We start from the raw sequence: 16,712 nt of genomic DNA on the forward strand, positions 1-16,712 counted from the left end.
GAAACAGACCACACATCACAACAAGCCTGTGCTGTTGTTCATACTCTACCTCCTCCTGCCTTACTTCATCTCACCCTGCTAACATATGTTTTTATTCCTTTCTCAACAATCCTTTAGACTACTATTGGGCTGTCCACTATGTTAATGGTTCTCAAACTCCTTTTCAAATGGATTAATAATCACAGATCTGCCCCGATCCCACACATTACAATACTACACTATATAATATGCATAATATGAAACTGCTGCATGCAAGGAATGTTTTAAGAATGCTTTTAAGAAAACAAGTATTTTATTACAGATGTGAGATAGGTGCATCTGCCTCTCACTGCAGATTCTGTCCATCCTTAGTAAGATAGCCTTACCTCCTAGGTAAGATAGCCAGCCCATGATACACTATGCATGTGGTGGCCGCATTCCACCCTATCTTTGGGCTAGCATTTCACATTATTCTACAGCCCCCCCTGCAAAGTCTCTATGGACCCCAGCTTGAGAACCACCACACTAAACTAAACACTTCTAAAAATAAGGCCTATAAAATAATAGATGCAAAAAGTGATACAATTGACAAGAAAAGGATAAGAACTATCTATAGAAGCATGTGTGAAATGTGTTTAAGAACGTTTCCATCAAAGCCGACATCTCTCCAAGAAACTCATCATTCTAGTTCATATACTTCCCAGAGCCATCACTAGCAGCTGAAGTCAGACAGCTACAAAGCCTAGCAACCAACTGTGTCTCCAATTTCCAGTATATCACAGTCTGACCATAGTCATTGTGGAAAACCTTCCATTTATGCAGCAGCATGCTTGAAAATGATGGATGCTGTACAACTTGAAGTGCAAGAGCATAGAGGCTATACCAGTGATTGTTAGGTTGTCTTCCCTAAAGAATTGAAATATGATAAAACATGAACTTTGGAACCTCCTTGAAGAAAGTTTTGATGGGAATATTATCTGTGACACAAAGATAAAGTACAAAAGAGACATTGGCTGGGATGTCAGGCCAACAGGGGTGTAGCCCACCAGCAGAGAATGGGTGGGGAACTCCTCCTCTAAGGGGGAGGCCTTCAGGCACTTAATTGGCCGCTCTAGGGCCCTCCCCAAAATTGATGACCCCTGTGGTGGAAGTATTGTCGACTGAGAGCTGCTGGTCAATCAGAGGCCAGCAGCTTGTCATTGCCACTAGCACAAGGGGCCATTGGCAGCACTGCACCCAACTGAGGCCCAGGATTGCAGAGGGACCTCAGGACACAGGTGAGTAATGGGTGTCTGTCAGTGGCCACCCCACTGCCTCACGTTGGGTACCTCTATCATCGGTCACATAGTGCCTGATAGCAAGGCCCTTCCCCCCACTTACCTGGGAGGCCCCTGGTAAACCAGAGAGATTTTGCTGGGCAGCCTTCCAATGGCATGGGTTATCCATGCAGCCTCCATTTAATCACTGAGCTACCAATAAATTGTGTGTTTGGTAGAAAGGGTCGAGTTGCTCAGCTACCGAATCCATAGGGAGTGTGGCCCTGGTGTTTCAGAGCGTACACCACATCCGTGGCAGTGACCATCTTGCGCTTGGCACGTTCAGTGTAGGTGGCTGATCACATTCTCCAGGAAATCCTTCAGCACCCCGCGAGTCTCCTCATGGATCAAACCAGAGATCTGCTTGACACCGCCACAGCGAGCCAGACTGCGGGTTGCTGGTTTGGTGATGCCCTGGATATTATCACAAAGCAATTTGCGGTGTCACTTTGCTCTGCCTTTACCCAGTCTTTTGCTTCTTTTCTTTCTGCCAGACATGATGATTCTTCACTCAGATCACCACAGAATATGTGGGATCAGGGATAATGGGTGTCAATTGGCTTATAATTAATCCTAATTGACATTTCGCCACCACTGGCTAGGAGTCCTGTGAAAGCCCCTTCCACCTTCCCATTTAATCAGTAAAGGTTCTCCCATTGCCAGGAGACTGAAGTGGGCCTTCTCCCATGATTAAGTGGGCCCCACTGCCATAGTTCCAACCTCAACGGGCTGCATGAAATCCAGCCTGTCAGAACCATGGAAGGACAGAAGGAGAAAGAAAGAGAAAAAGACAGGATGAGAAAAATTGTGTCAGGTTTTAATGTTTTGTAAGTTACAAAGTTACAACAGCAATCTTTTTCATTTGTTTATGCTGATAAGTCAAAAACAATTTATAATGTTAATACATTTACTTCAACAACTATGAAAAATATTTATGGTCCACCAGTTGTTAAGGAAAACACCATTTATTTTCCAGGGGCCAATCAAAATAAGCTTAAACCACTGCCTCTTGGGAGCTGTTTTGCAAAATCTTTAAAATTCTTTGCACTGGAGATGTGTACATCTTCCCACTTCCATAACCCAGTAAAACCCTCCCATTGCAACAGTGTTATTTGACTCAACATGAGTAACCAAGGGATGGATATCTGCTGGCGTATCTATATTAAAATGTTATGTGCCTGAGTGCATTTTGTGCTTCACATGGTTGTTGGCACACATTTTATTTGCAAATTTTGCTTCACATCAGATCTAAATTGCTTAAAACTCATACTGAGAAGCCAACAAATCATTAATGAACGAGTAGAATTTTTTGAAAATGCTTTTGGGTACCATCTTGAATTGTCACTGGGAATCTTGAAACACTGAGGCTGAGGCTGGAATTTTTCAGCTCTCCCCGCAGGGTGGGTTCCCCAGCGAGCCATTGAAACCTCAATTCACATCAGCGGGACCAGAAGATCCCGCTGGCAGGAGGGGCTGGAAAATTCTGGCCTCAGTCTTGTAGTACAATAAAGGTATTTCAAAAGTTACAATGGTCACAAAAAAGTACAGAAGCATTTGCTATTTCAGTGCCAGAGAGGGTGTTTGACAGGAAATGAGACCTATCACACGGTTACAGCTGAAATGTACAATCCCAACTTCTTGTGGCAAATTTAGTTCATAAGTACCATGTAAGTACAGCTGTTTAATGCAATTGAATGATGAGTCAGGCAATGAGATGCCTTTTTTTGATACTGTGACAACCTTTGATCTGAAAGCAGTACAGTAAGGAACATTTGTAATTTCTTTGAAAAGTCTGTGGAATCTGTAATTGTTTTAATGAAAGTTTGAAAAGAGTTTGCATCAATTGTAAAGGGATCAATTATAATTTTCTTGGACTATAAGAAATACTGGTCCATGTGACATTGTGATCTTTGAACTGCAAGCAGTATCGGCAGGAACAAAGTTAACATATGAAATCCATGTGACTGGCAGACATAGAGCAAGCAGGCAAAGAAGCTACTGCAATAAAGAAGATAGGAGAGATAGAAGCAGGAGGTGATCAGCACACAAATGCATAAACAAAGAGAGTAGAGAGAGACAGAAAGAGGGACACAGCGAATTATTATGAAGAAAAGAAGCAAATCTCACTCAGGAAGAGATCAGTTTGTTTCTGTTTGGCAGAAATGGAGACAAGAGCTCTTGGGAGGCCCTGTATGAACTGACTAGGAAGGTCTAAAACCTGGAAAGTTGTGTGAATAGCTCAGAGACACTAAATAGCTGGGTGTTTTACCAGAAGTGGCCAAACCATGAACAGGTATTATTGGTTGGTTGGGTGAAAAGGGACTCTGGAAAGCTACACCAACAGGGCTGTCATGACCCAAGGGAGAGAAGGTTTGTAGAAGTGTGCTTTGCCGATGATAATCATATTCATGAAACACTGAGGTGAAAGCTGTTGTCAGATAGGACTCCTGACCTACCCTGTATTAATAAAGAACAGCATATTGTGGAACTCTGTGGCCACATAGTGCCACAGGTCTGCGGGGAGTAATGCACATGTTTGTGTTGTGTAAGACATATTTTGCTGTACCAATTATTTAAAGTCAAATTTAACTTTTCATTTGAAGTATCAATGGCCTGTTAATTACGTTTCACTGAAGTTGGTTCTGATTCATATTAAAGTAAATATTAGGAAAGGTGAAATATTGTTGGTAATTTCTTCATTTGGCAGTCATTCAGTAAATTTGATTAATTGGGTTTAGGGTTCCCCCACGGAGATCATAGCAGAAGCTAACAGTGGAGCGGGACATCTTCTGCGGGACAGCAACTTCAAGATTTTCACATTCAAAATGCATCTGTTTTCCTCTGAGATTGCTGTACGATTTGTATGGAAATTAAGGTCAGCACTGTTTGCCTCACTATTATTTTGAAAAGTAAAATTCTAGACCATTATGAACACAGTATTTCATTTTTAGCAATGAAAAATCTTCAACATTAAGAATTATTCTTGGATACAATCAATGAATTGAAACAAAAACTCTTGAAGGTTACACTCTACTCTTGGCATGTGTGGATTAACAAGCCATCAGTAGATGTTATTTTACAATCTCCATCAGTTTCTCCTGTTTATATATACTGTTACTTTGCACATTCATTAAAGGACTCAAGTCAAATACTTGGTCAAATTTATTCTCACACCAGAAAAATAATAAATCCTACACTTAAAAACCTTTAGAATGAGCATAATGCATTGAGTAGCAAATGAAATGTGCAGGCTTAAAATGTTATGAACTAGCATTTCCTACATGGATTGCACTATATGAGGGAACAACCTGACTTTTTTTTCTGAAGGCTCAAATGTAGTTTTTAGAGCCAGCAGCAGCATTTTGGTACTTCACCCAATTGGCCATTCAACATATGTAACCATAGACAATGAGTATGATAATTGACCACAAGGAACCATTGCAAACAAGTCTGATTTTGTCCTCACCTCACATTCAGACAACATGTGGATGCATTTCCACGGCTACTGCTCTGCTTTTGTAACTTTACAGAAATTCATCCTCTCTCACATTCTAGCAGGGATTAGTAGTTTGCAATCAGAAACAATAATAATTTTGGCTGATTTATTTGCCCTCCTCATCCCAGGGACACTGAGGCTAATGACATCTCCTTGATTTTGATATGTTCAAGAACAGAAACTTGCATTTATAAAGCGCCTTATAGAAAAATACCCCAAGGTACTTCACAAAGGTGCAGGAAAAAGATGGACACTGAGGCAAAGAAGGCAATGTTATGATATTGATCAAAGAGTTGAGTTTTGAAGAAAGTCTTAAAGGGAGATGGAAGATCACATTGGGCAGCGTACAAACCAAAGATATGAGATGATCTATTTCCATTTCCAAAAGATGCTTCTAAAGGGAAATACAGTGCATTGAAGACTGACTGGAGATATATATTTGAACCTCCACTCTGCTTGGTTCTCAACTTTCCCATGCTGTATGGAGCCACATTTCACTGGCTGGAAGCCACACATTTTGTTTAAAGAGTGAGTGAAAAATCATCTATAATATTTTCATCCAGATCCACTTATATGCCACTTATAGGCTCATCAAAAGCACCACTCTTGCTAGGAGAGGGAGAGTCAAGGAAATTAGGTATTTGGAGTGCTCACTCACGAACAATAGGGAAGGCTATACAAACCATTCTCCCCCCACCGACGCCCCAATTCCACCTTGCTAACCCAGGACATATTCTCCTCTTCTCCTCTCCCCCCCCACCCCCTACAAGAGGGCTGGCCTTAAAAACTTTACATATTTTTGGGGTTCCCAACAACTTCTCTGGCCTGGAATCCATGCTGCAGCTTAGAGCCAGCTGTGTGGTATCTGGTGTGCCTCACCTCACTGAGCATACCATTCTCGTCCAATACTCCTGGTCCCAACTGGGCCACTGGAGCAGAGATTCCAGGGAAAGGGAGTCCCATCCCTGGATCCATTCACTGCAGACATTTGTTTTCTAAATGACAGGACAAGATCCCAGCCCTTTAAAGATAAATTGGGACGAGTGGGAACCGGATATAACTTGGTCTCCACTGTGTTTGAGTCATCTCCATCAGTCTCCTTCCAGAATTAAAGTAGGAGGCTGGATGAACACCAGAAAAATTTCAGACACATCATCTATAAACAAATACAGGCAACACAATGCTTCAAAAATAGAGAAAATTTTGAACATTTTATGATTAACTACTCAATTAATGGTTTCACTTTTTAAAAAAATTGAATGTCAAGTTTTATATACATTTAAAAGTGAAATACCTAATTTCTTGGATTTTAAACATAACTTGTAACATTCCCTATCTATCTGCCAGCTAAATAGGATATTGCTACTCGAAACGTCCAGGGAGAGGAGAAAGGATGTGAGCTCAGTGAATCCTTTCTTTGTGCTGCCTGGCTCATATGCAGTTTCCAAGAAACACAAGCTGAAAATGGCCAGTTTCTCATACCCTGTTGCTGAACTCAACTCACTTTCTCATAGGAACCATAACCTCTGCTGTATGCGCACACAAGAATTTTTAACAGCCTGAGGTTGATTCTGTCATATGCTCCGAAACCATCTGACACGTATGGTAATAAAAACAAAAATGCTGGAAATACTCAGCAAGTTGGTCAAGCTCAGATAGAGAAAGACAGATTAATGCTTCAGCAAAGAGATATTAACCTGATTAACTGCTAAGCATTTTCAGAAGTTTTACTTTATTTCGGATTTCCAGGATTGCCTTTTATTTTTTGCTTTTTATTAAATTGCATACCTTAGCACCTTTCCTCTTCAAAATTGGAAAATGAGAAGTTTTACTATGATGTATTTCTGAATTTTTAACAATTCACATTGACATTGTGGTGACAAGGCAGGCTATTTCACAGTGTGTCAGTGTCTTATTTGAGTCCCTTTGTCACTCACCAGTGCAGACGTCTCTCTTACTCAGCACGGGATACATATCTGGCTCACCCAGTAGCAGTGTTATTCTCTTAGTGTCAAATGTCTATCTCTCACTGCCAGTACCAGAGTATCTCTCTCTCATACACAATCATCACCTCCTTTTTAATCTAGGCTGATATTCCAGGGCAATACTGAAGGATTGTTCATCATCAGAGGTGTAGAACAGACTTTAAGTCGAAGCCCAGTCTGGTGGTTTAGAATGATGTTAAAGACTCTTGGTATGGACGTATCCATCATCAGCATTCCTCCCTCCACAAACATCATTGGACAGATTAGCAGGTAACTAATTTTATTTAATAAAAACAGAAAATGCTGGAAAAACTCAGCAGCTCTGGCAGCATCTGTGGAGAGAGAAACAGAGATACCATTTTGAGTCCAATATGACTCTTCTGAGGAACTGGAAACAGTTCTGAAGAAGTCATATTGGAGTTGAAGCGTTAACTCAGTTCCTCTCTTCACAGTTGCTGCCAGACCCACTGAGTTTTTACAAGCACTTTGTTTTTATTTCAGATCTCCAGCATTTGCAATATTTTGCTTTTATTAACTCGTTTTATTTCCCTTTCTCCATTTTTTATCTAAGAACAGCAACTGAAATCCAAACTAAATAATGGATGTGAAGCATTTTCAGGTGTTTGAGGGTTAGAAATGCTACATCAATTCAAGTCCTTCTCTTTTCAGTGATTCTCTTCATCAGTGTCAGTTATTTCTCTCAACCAGAATTTATCTCCCCCATTGCCAGTATCTCCCTCACTCAGTGACAACACATCGCTCACTCACTACAGGGGTGTCTCACTCAATGACGGTCTTACTCATTCAGCAGCAGGATCTTTCACTCATGTGAACACATGAATTAGGAGTACTCAGTCCCAAGAACCTGCTCCGCCATCCAATAAGGTCATGGCTGATCCGATTGTAACCTGAACTTCACATACCCACCTACTCCCAATAACCTTTCTCCCCCTTGCTCAGCCTTAAAAATATTCAAAGACTCTGCTTCCACCGCCTTTTGAGGAAGAGAGCTCCAAAGACTCACCACCCTCTGACAGAAACATTTCTCCACATCTGTCTTAAATGGGTGAGCCCTTATTTTAAAACAGTGACCCCTAGTTCTGGATTCTCCCACAAGAGGAAACGTCCTCTCAACATCCACCCTGTCAAAACACCTCAGGATCTCATGTGTTTCAATCAAGTCACCTCTTACTCTTCTAAACTCCAGTGGATACAAGCCCAGCCTGTCCAACCTTTCCTCATCAGACAACCTGCCCATTCCAGGTATTAGTCTAGTAAACCTTCTCTGAACTGTACTCAGTGCCCATTCCACTCTTATTCAATGCTTCTCACTCAGTAATAGGGTTTTTACTCAATCAGTGCCAGTGTGAGGAGCCTACTCACTCAGTGCCAATGTGCCTCTCATTCACTGCCCCTGTCGATATTTATTGCACTCTGACTCAGCACCAGGGACTCTTGCTCTGTTAAAGGGGTTCACATGCCTTGTCGTGCCCAGGGCACTCTGTTACTGACAGTGTATCTCACCCTGTGCCAGTACCTCACACCCACTAGCTGGGCACATTGAGCCAAGAGCCTCTCATCCACTGACTATATGCTTCCAACCGAATGCCAGTATCTCTCACCCACTGGGTATATCCAGCCCAGTGCCAATATCACTCACCCACTGGCTGGTGTACTCTCACCCAATACTGGTTTCTCTTTACCCACTAGGTGTATCCAGTCCAGTGCATCCCACTCACTGGGTATCCAGTCCAGTGCCAGTATCTCCTAACCACTGGGTGTTTCCAGCCCAGTGCCACTGTCTTTCCCCACTGACTGGTTGTATCCAACCCAGTGCCAGTGTTTCCCACCCACTGGCTAAGTGTATCCAGCCAAGTACCAATATCACTCACCCACCGGTATTCTCAACCAGTGCTGGTATCTCTTACCCACTAAGTGTATCCAGTTCAGTGCCAGTATCTGTCACCCACTAGGTGGGTGAATCCAATCCAGTCCTCCCACCAACTGGGCAGCTGTATCCAGTCCAGTGCCTCCCACCCACTGGGTATATCCAGTATGCCAGTATCTCCCACCCACTGGGTGCATCCAGTCCTGTGCCAGTATCTCACAGCCACTGGGTGTACCCAGTCCTGTGCCTCCCATCCACTGGGTGTATCCAGTCCTGTGCCAGTATCTCACAGCCACTGGGTGTACCCAGTCCTGTGCCTCCCATCCACTGGGTGTATCCAGTCCTGCGCCAGTATCTCTCACCCACTGGGTGTATCCAACCCTGTGCCAGTATCTCTCACCCACTGGGTGTATCCCGTGAACCAGTATCTCTCACCCACTGGGTGTATCCAGTCAGGTGCTAGCGTCTCCCACCCACCGCCCTGGTGCAGCCAGCCCAGCGCCACTGTCTGCCACCCACTGGGCGTATCCAGCGCGCTCAGTGACAGTGGCCTGACCCTCTCAGGCGCGCGGTGGGTGGGGGGGGGGGAGATACGCTGGCAGGAAGGGGCGCGGGCGCAGATAGCGCAAGGCGGCGCGAGCCCGTGCTCTGCCAGCTCCCACCCCCCCCCCCCCCCCCCCCCCAGCACAACCGCCGCGTCCCTGAAAGGACTCCTGCGCGAGCCGCCTCCAACCCAACGGCTCCTGCGCGAGCCGGCTCTCAAACTGGGAATCCCTCTCGAGCCCGGGGGACAGTTGCCGGCGCGAGGGGGGGGGGGTGGGGAGGGTTCAGAAAGGCGCGGAGGAGGAGGAGGAGGAGGAGGAGGTGGCCGCTGCCACCCGCCGTACCCTCCCCCCCCCCCCCCCACCCTCCACCTCCACCGCCACACCAAAGATTCGCCGTGTCCCTGAGGGGCCCGCGGCATCCAGCAGCGAAACTCATTGCACAATGGGGTAAGAAAACTCGCAAGAAAAACGTTCACCTTCCCTAGGCACCACCACCCCCCCCCCCCCCCCACCACCACCACCTCCGCAACACCACCAGCCCCAACATCTTTGTTTTCATTCGCAACCACCGAAGTAAACAGGCACGCAGCGAGAGGGAATATATTTTTTAAAAAAAAACCCTTTTGTGCTAATTTACTATTCAATGTGGTGTGTGTCCCCACCCCCGCTGTGGGCCGAGTTCACTCAATTTTCATCCCAAGAACAGAAAAAAAGCTCCCCCCCCCCCCCCAACACACACACACACACACACACACACACACAAGTTCAGTCAGGAATAAATAAAGCACTTCCAGCATTGGGGGGAGGGGGTCTCCACTTACTTATCCAAAATAAAGTACAGGTCGAAAGCTCCGTGACAGGATATCTTGTCATGGTCTTTGTCCTCTCCCACTTGGCCAAAAGTGAACGAGCTGAAGAAGACGCCGAGGAGCAACAAAGCTCTGCAGACGCCGCTCGCCATTTTTCTCAGGGCAAAAATAGTCATTCGATCTCCGGCAAATCGCCGTCACTGGAGTTAAAATAGCTGATGGCTTTTTTTTTCTCTCTCTCTCTCTCTCTCTCCCGCTCCCTGCTCCTTGCTCCCTCCCCTCCTCTACTGCCGCCTCGCAAAATCCGTCAAGTGATTTTTGCCCCCCAAGTCGGAGTTGCTGAGCAGCCTCGCCAGCATGTCCTCTCCAATAGAGACTGAGGCTTCCTGACATCGCCGCACCGACCAACACCACCCACCACCCCCCCCCCCCCCACCTCACCCCACCCCGACCCAAACCCAACCCTCCACCTCCCCCCCCCCCCCTCCCATCACCACCTCTACTCTCGCCACACAGTCGGTGCGGAGGCTGGGACTGCAACTTAACCACCAGCCCTCCTAATTCCCCTGGCATCCAATTTCTAGCACCAGTAAGCACATTTTCAACGGGGAGAGAGGGAGAGGGAAAGGGGAGGAGGGGGAGGGGGAGGGGGAGGGGGGGGGGAAGAAGCGAGGGGAGAGGAGGAGGGGAGAAGGGGAGAGGAGGGGAGGGAGGGAGGGGAGAGGAGGGAGGGGAGAAGGGGAGAGGAGGGGATGGGAGGGGAGAGGAGGGGGGAGAGGAGAAGGGGAGAGGGGAGGGGAGAGGAGGGGATGGGAGGGGAGAGGAGGGGGGAGAGGAGAAGGGGAGAGGGGAGGGGAGAGGAGGGGATGGGAGGGGAGAGGAGGAGAGGGGAAGGGAGAGGAGGGGATGGGAGGGGAGAAGAGGAGGGGAGGAGAGGAGGAGGGGAGGGGAGGAGAGGAGGGGGAGGGGGAGGAGAGGGGAGAGGACGGAGGAGAGGAGTAGAGGGGAAGGGAGAGGAGGGGATGGGAGGGGAGAAGAGGAGGGGAGGAGAAGGGAGGAGGGGAGGGGGAGGAGAGGAGGAGGGGAGGGGGAGGAGAGGAGGAGGGGAGGGGGAGGGGGAGGAGAGGAGGAGGGGAGGGGGAGGAGAGGAGGAGGGGAGGGGGAGGGGGAGGAGAGGAGGAGGGGAGGGGGAGGGGGGAGGAGGGGGGAGGAGAGGGGAGAGGAGGGAGGAGGGGAGGAGGAGGGGGGAGGAGAGGGGAGAGGAGGGAGGAGGGGAGGGGGAGGGGGGAGGAGAGGGGAGAGGAGGGGAGGGGGAGGGGGGGGAGAGGAGGGGAGGGGGAGGGGGGAGGAGAGGAGGAGAGGAGGAGAGGGGAAGGGAGAGGAGGGGAGAGGAGGAGGGGTGGGGTGGGGAGGGGAGAGAAGGAGGGGAGGAGAGGAGGAGGGGAGGGGGAGGGGGGAGGAGAGGAGGAGAGGGGAAGGGAGAGGAGGGGAGGGGAGAGGGGGAGGGGAGAGGAGGAGGGGTGGGGTGGGGAGGGGAGAGGAGGAGGGGTGGGGTGGGGAGGAGAGGGGAGAGGGGAGGGGAGAGGAGGAGGGGAGAGGAAGAGAGGAGAGGGGAAGGGAGAGGAGGGGAGGGGAAGGGAGGAGAGAGGAGGAGGGGAGAGGGGAGGGGAGAGGTGGAGAGGAGAGGGGAGGGGAGAGGGGGAGAGGGGGAGAGGAGAAGAGGGGAGGGGAGAGGAGGAGGGGAGGGGAGAGGAGGGGAAGGGAGGAGAGAGGAAGGGAGGGGAGAGGAGAAGAGGAGCGGGGAGGGGAGAGGAGGAGGGGAGGGGAGAAGAGGGGAGGGGAGAGAAGGAGGGGAGGGGAGAGGAGGAGGGGAGGGGAGAAGAGAGGGGAGGGGAGAGGAGGAGGGGAGAAGAGGGGAGGGGAGAGGAGGGGAGGGGAGAACAGGGGAGGGGAGAGGAGGGGAGGGGAAGGGAGAAGAGAGGAAGGGAGGGGTGGGGAAGGGAAGGGAGGGGAGGGGAAGGGAGGGGAGAGCAGGAGAGGGGAGGGGAGGAGGGAGGAGATGACAAGCAGAACTGAGTGCAATACTTCCCCACAAGCTGCTACCGTGGATTAAGCATATGTGCGGCCTCGCAAGGGTGCTGCAAGCAAATCCCTTCATAACTTTCAAAAATTGGAGTTTTTTTTAAAGATATAACTGAGCTATGAGGAAAAGGTAGGAACGTGGGGCTATTTTTACAGCTCTCTTGATGGATGACAAATAGCAATAATTCTCCAGCAGCTGCTACAATAGGTGAAATATGTAATGGGATGCACTGCCTGAAAGGGTGCTTGAAGCAAATTCCTCAACCATTTCCAAAATTGGACAGCTTTTTTTAATTTAAGCGGGGCTGTGAGAAAAGGGTAGGAATGTAAGACTATTTGTATAGCTCACTTGATGGATGACAAATAGCAATAACTCTTCAGTGTTACTGATTCTACTACCTTTACCTACCCCCCACCCCCATGAACTTATTGTTAGTTTAGAATCACAACCGAAAGAAATTTCAGATCATGAAAGGAGCATACTCTGCTAGATCAGCAATAGACTGGGTCCTGAATTAAAAAGTCCTTTCCCCCGGGAGTTTTTACTCTAGCAAAATTATTTTAGGATAAAACATACATATTAAAGCAGAATAAACTATTGTGGTGTTTCCAATATCAGCTCTTACAATTCTAGGATATTGTTATTATATGTGGGCTCGTGAGGGTAAAGATGTGAGATTACAATTCTTTTACACTTGTTCAATGAATGTTTATTATTAAAACCAATAATAGATTACAGTTTATGGATGAGGGTTAGATAATAGCATAGATGGTAACTAAAGCTAATCATAACATGCCAATCCTACTTCAGATACATTACGTAGGTTCACTATTGTCCTTTAGGGAAGAAAATCTGCTGTCCTCACCTAGTCTAGCCTACATATGGCTCCAGACCCACAGCAATGTGGTGCACTCTTAAATGCCCCCTGAACAAGGGCAATTAGGGATGGGCAATAAATGCTGGCCTAGCCAGCGATGATCCCATGAATGAATAAAAAAAACATACAATTTTTGAATTCTCTGAAATTACAGTTTTGCATGTGCAAACAAATATCAATTAAAGATAATTATACTTACAATCCAGTATAATTTTTTCAGGATTTTGAAGTGTCTTTGTCTCAAAAAAGTTGGGGAATTCTCAAAAGGAGCTCAACACCATGTGTTCAAAGATGGCTGACTAAATTATTTGAGTTAATTTAAAGAAGTTCAGCAGAGCCCAAAAAAGACTTGATTGTGCTTTTTCTCTCAGATAACCAAATTAGAAAAATAAGTTCTTATCAATTTAAGAGTCATGCAGACTATCTGTTCAGGTGTCTAGAAAAAACCAGCTACATGGAATGTTTCCAGCAGCAAGGTAACTCAATGAGTTGTTGTTTGTGGCTACTCTTGACCTCCTGGCAAAGATTCAAATGCTGCAGCCATGTTGTTAACTTTTGTATGTTAAGATGTATTTGTGTTTGCCTAGTAATGCTAATTGACATCTCAAATTTACAGTATAACTATGGTCTCTAAAGCATTGCCTGAAATGGTGCTAGAAGCAAATCTCAGTGATTTTCGAAAGGGAATTGGATGAATGCTTGAAATTCAATTTTATACTGCTTTGGGGAAAGAGTAAAGTTTTGGGATTAATTAGATAGCCTCTTCAAACGGCAGGGACCGCGCCGATGGGCCGAAAGGCCTCCTTCAGTCGTGCATGATTCATTGACTCAGTCCAGAAAGCGCTTTCAATTGGCGGACTTAAGCACACCTCTCACACCAGCTTTAGTCTCCTGTCACAGTAAGACTTGCAACCCTTTTGGCCAATTTTAGTCCTGCCTATTCTGCCCCCCCCCCCCCCCCCACCCGCCCCTCGCACCACACCACACCACAGCATATCCCTTCTTAATCCTGAATTAAGTGTCAGGCATGTCCTTTCAATGAATGGCGGCATTAGAATTGTTAGATGGGAAAAGTATAGTGGTTGGAATAGTTAAATTGATCAAAAACTTTTTCCTTAATTTTCACAAAATCTTTAATCTGTGCTTAAACGAGAGGTAGAATGCTTAGAGTTGGGGAGTGAATGATGAGGCAGTTTGCCTGATCTCAGAATAGCCTGCAATATGTTTTCGTTAGGAAGAGGGCGCTTGAGAGATAAAATATAAATGGTATATAATGTTATCATGGAGCAACATTATTCTATTCATTTAAGCCCAATAAAAACAGTTATCTTCGCATCAATCTTGTCTGCTTGGGCATGGTTTACCCACATTCAGATGTTAAAAGAAATGCTTTCCGCTGGCTGTGAATCCTAATGTTCAACCTCTATTTACATTTGACCTCAAGTGCTGAACGGGTTTGACACTCGGAATATTAACATCAGACCAACCACTTCCCAGGGCATCTTAAGATGCCCCCTTTAAACGGAATTATATCAACCGCTATAAATACTTACAGCCACAGAAGCTCATAAATAAAATGGGACTTTTGACCTGTTTGCTACTGTTGACGCCAACTTTGAAACACAGCAGCAAATTTGAATTGGATTGTATAAAAGCACAATGTCACTTTTCCAAAAAAAAAAATGCTTCAACAAAGATTAACTCAGCAGTTTATTATAAGCATTCTACCTGTTGCCCCAATTTGCACCAGGCATACTTTTTTCAAAATGTTGTTACGATAGCGCGGTCTCTTGAATCAAATTTTAGAACCTCAAATGGCAACTAAATGTGAAAATTGTTTTACATAACAGGCACATGAAAAGGCTGAGGACTGTTTAAACGTGTACCTGCCTTATTTTAATTTTAATTTAGATCGGAACTTGTCCTGTGTAGTGTCTCTGGTTGCGGAGGGAGATCCGTTCTATGACTATGGTGTTCGTATGGAATGCAGCATACACGACTTCTAGTTATATTTTAAAGTATTAGATAGTAAAAAATAATCTGTAACCATTCGCGATGGTAAATAGCTCAAAGAAAAATATATCCACAGTCGTGTATCTTTGTCAAAGGACAAGGCAATTATAAAATTCACACATAAAGCCAAACATGGAATTGAAAATTGTATCGTGAATTGAAGGGCTGAATTTAAATTTGATGCATTTTGTAAGCAAACCTATTATTTTCGAATGATGCACTAGATCACTATCACATAATCAGTGAAATGAAAGCTGGGTCCTGCAAGGAATTTGATTCACTTTGCTTTCGCCATATAGTGTTAAGTTGGTGCCCCTATTAAAATGTTCAGGAACGTTAGAAGATGGCAAAATTAGCAGGCGATCTTGTACTGATGAAATAGTTCCTCGTTCATTGCCGAGTTCCATTAAAACAATGTGAGCATTAGTTAAAGGGGGGGGGGGGGGGGGGGGGGGGGGGTTGGCTATTTTAGATGTCAAGATGTTCATAGGAATTTTCTGTCAGGCGTTGACGCGCCTTTATTTGGAACGACACCTTTCAAAAATGATGTTGCTATTTGAATCTTAAGCATTATTTGATTGTGACAAGGTATTTGACCATTATGCAAGGGTTTTTTTTTACGTAAGCGTGTCACTGACCACCCTCGTAAGGAACGAGTTAGACCGTCGACCAAGAAAGCCGTCTGTTCTTGGCTAGTTATTTCGAACATTTGCCAACTAAATTGAACAGGTTGGGGTTCGCTTGCTGCAATGAAGGACTAGTTCCCGGAAAGAAATGATTTAGAATATATTTTAATTTGACTATCAGCTGCGGCAAAATAATCCGATTGGATGTCTTTAAGATTTCAACGAATGTAAGAAGTTACCCAGAAATTCGTTTATTCTTTGATTTTTTTTTTAAAAAGCCCAGTCACGTTTTGTTTCCACAGGTGAGTTGAAAAAAAAATACTTTATAGGATTCTTACAATTTGCTTCCAGGAAGACAATTCGTGGTGTGCAATGGCATGTTTTGTGTTGACAGAAAATATGGTTCCTTTAGTTAATTTGATAGACATTTGGCAGAGTTCGGAGCCGTTTCTGTCAAGAACTGTATAAAAATATTTCTTGCTCGATAGCATTTTCATAGTCCAATATCAAAATGGTTGCAGTCATGTCTCAATTTTTAAGCTCAGCAAACTGAGAATTCCACTCGCTGGGGTCTGTTTGTACAATAATCGCAGCGGTTATATTGAAATTACTTAACTCTGATATTTCCCTTTCTTTTGTAAAGTAAGATCTAGAAATCAAGCAGTGTTCCCCCAAATACGAGACACTTTCCGAATGTGATTAACGCACTGGTAGCGGTGCATCTTGTTCGACAAACCTTTTTTTTTCACTAATCTCCAGAATGGAAGAGATAGCTGTGTGACAAATGCTCGCGTTATTGTTGCACGATTGGCGTTAAGTGAATTCAATGAGACTTTTATTTTTAAAAACCTGGTAGTATTCTTTATAAATAATGCATTACCTCCGATGTTCTGTACATATTAATAAACAAGGCGGTAACACAATGATGTTGACATTTGAATCAACCCATCACCATCGTTCGTCACTGTTTTATTGCCTGAGCAGAAGATTCCAAAATTGTTCATTTCTTTATAATGTACAGCATGGAATTGAGTTCCACTTTTCCTAATATAAGCACTTAATTATATCAATGACCGTAAATTCTAATGATTTAAA

At 45.3% G+C, this 16,712-nt stretch overlaps 1 protein-coding gene across 1 annotated transcript in view; it reads right to left on the minus strand.

Annotated features, from left to right (window-relative positions):
* The window catches only part of antxr1d (ANTXR cell adhesion molecule 1d), a 111,302-nt gene extending 100,883 nt beyond the window's left edge, over nucleotides 1-10,419 (minus strand). Inside the window, exon 1 of the mRNA XM_041176171.1 lies at nucleotides 10,031-10,419. Within this exon, the coding sequence (XP_041032105.1) occupies nucleotides 10,031-10,194 (164 nt within the window). The 5' untranslated portion in view covers nucleotides 10,195-10,419. The remainder of the gene's footprint in view (nucleotides 1-10,030) is intronic.
* Nucleotides 10,420-16,712: the final 6,293 nt, after the last annotated feature.

This window comes from Carcharodon carcharias, chromosome 28 (genome assembly GCF_017639515.1).
Source record: "Carcharodon carcharias isolate sCarCar2 chromosome 28, sCarCar2.pri, whole genome shotgun sequence".
Lineage (NCBI taxonomy): Eukaryota > Metazoa > Chordata > Chondrichthyes > Lamniformes > Lamnidae > Carcharodon > Carcharodon carcharias.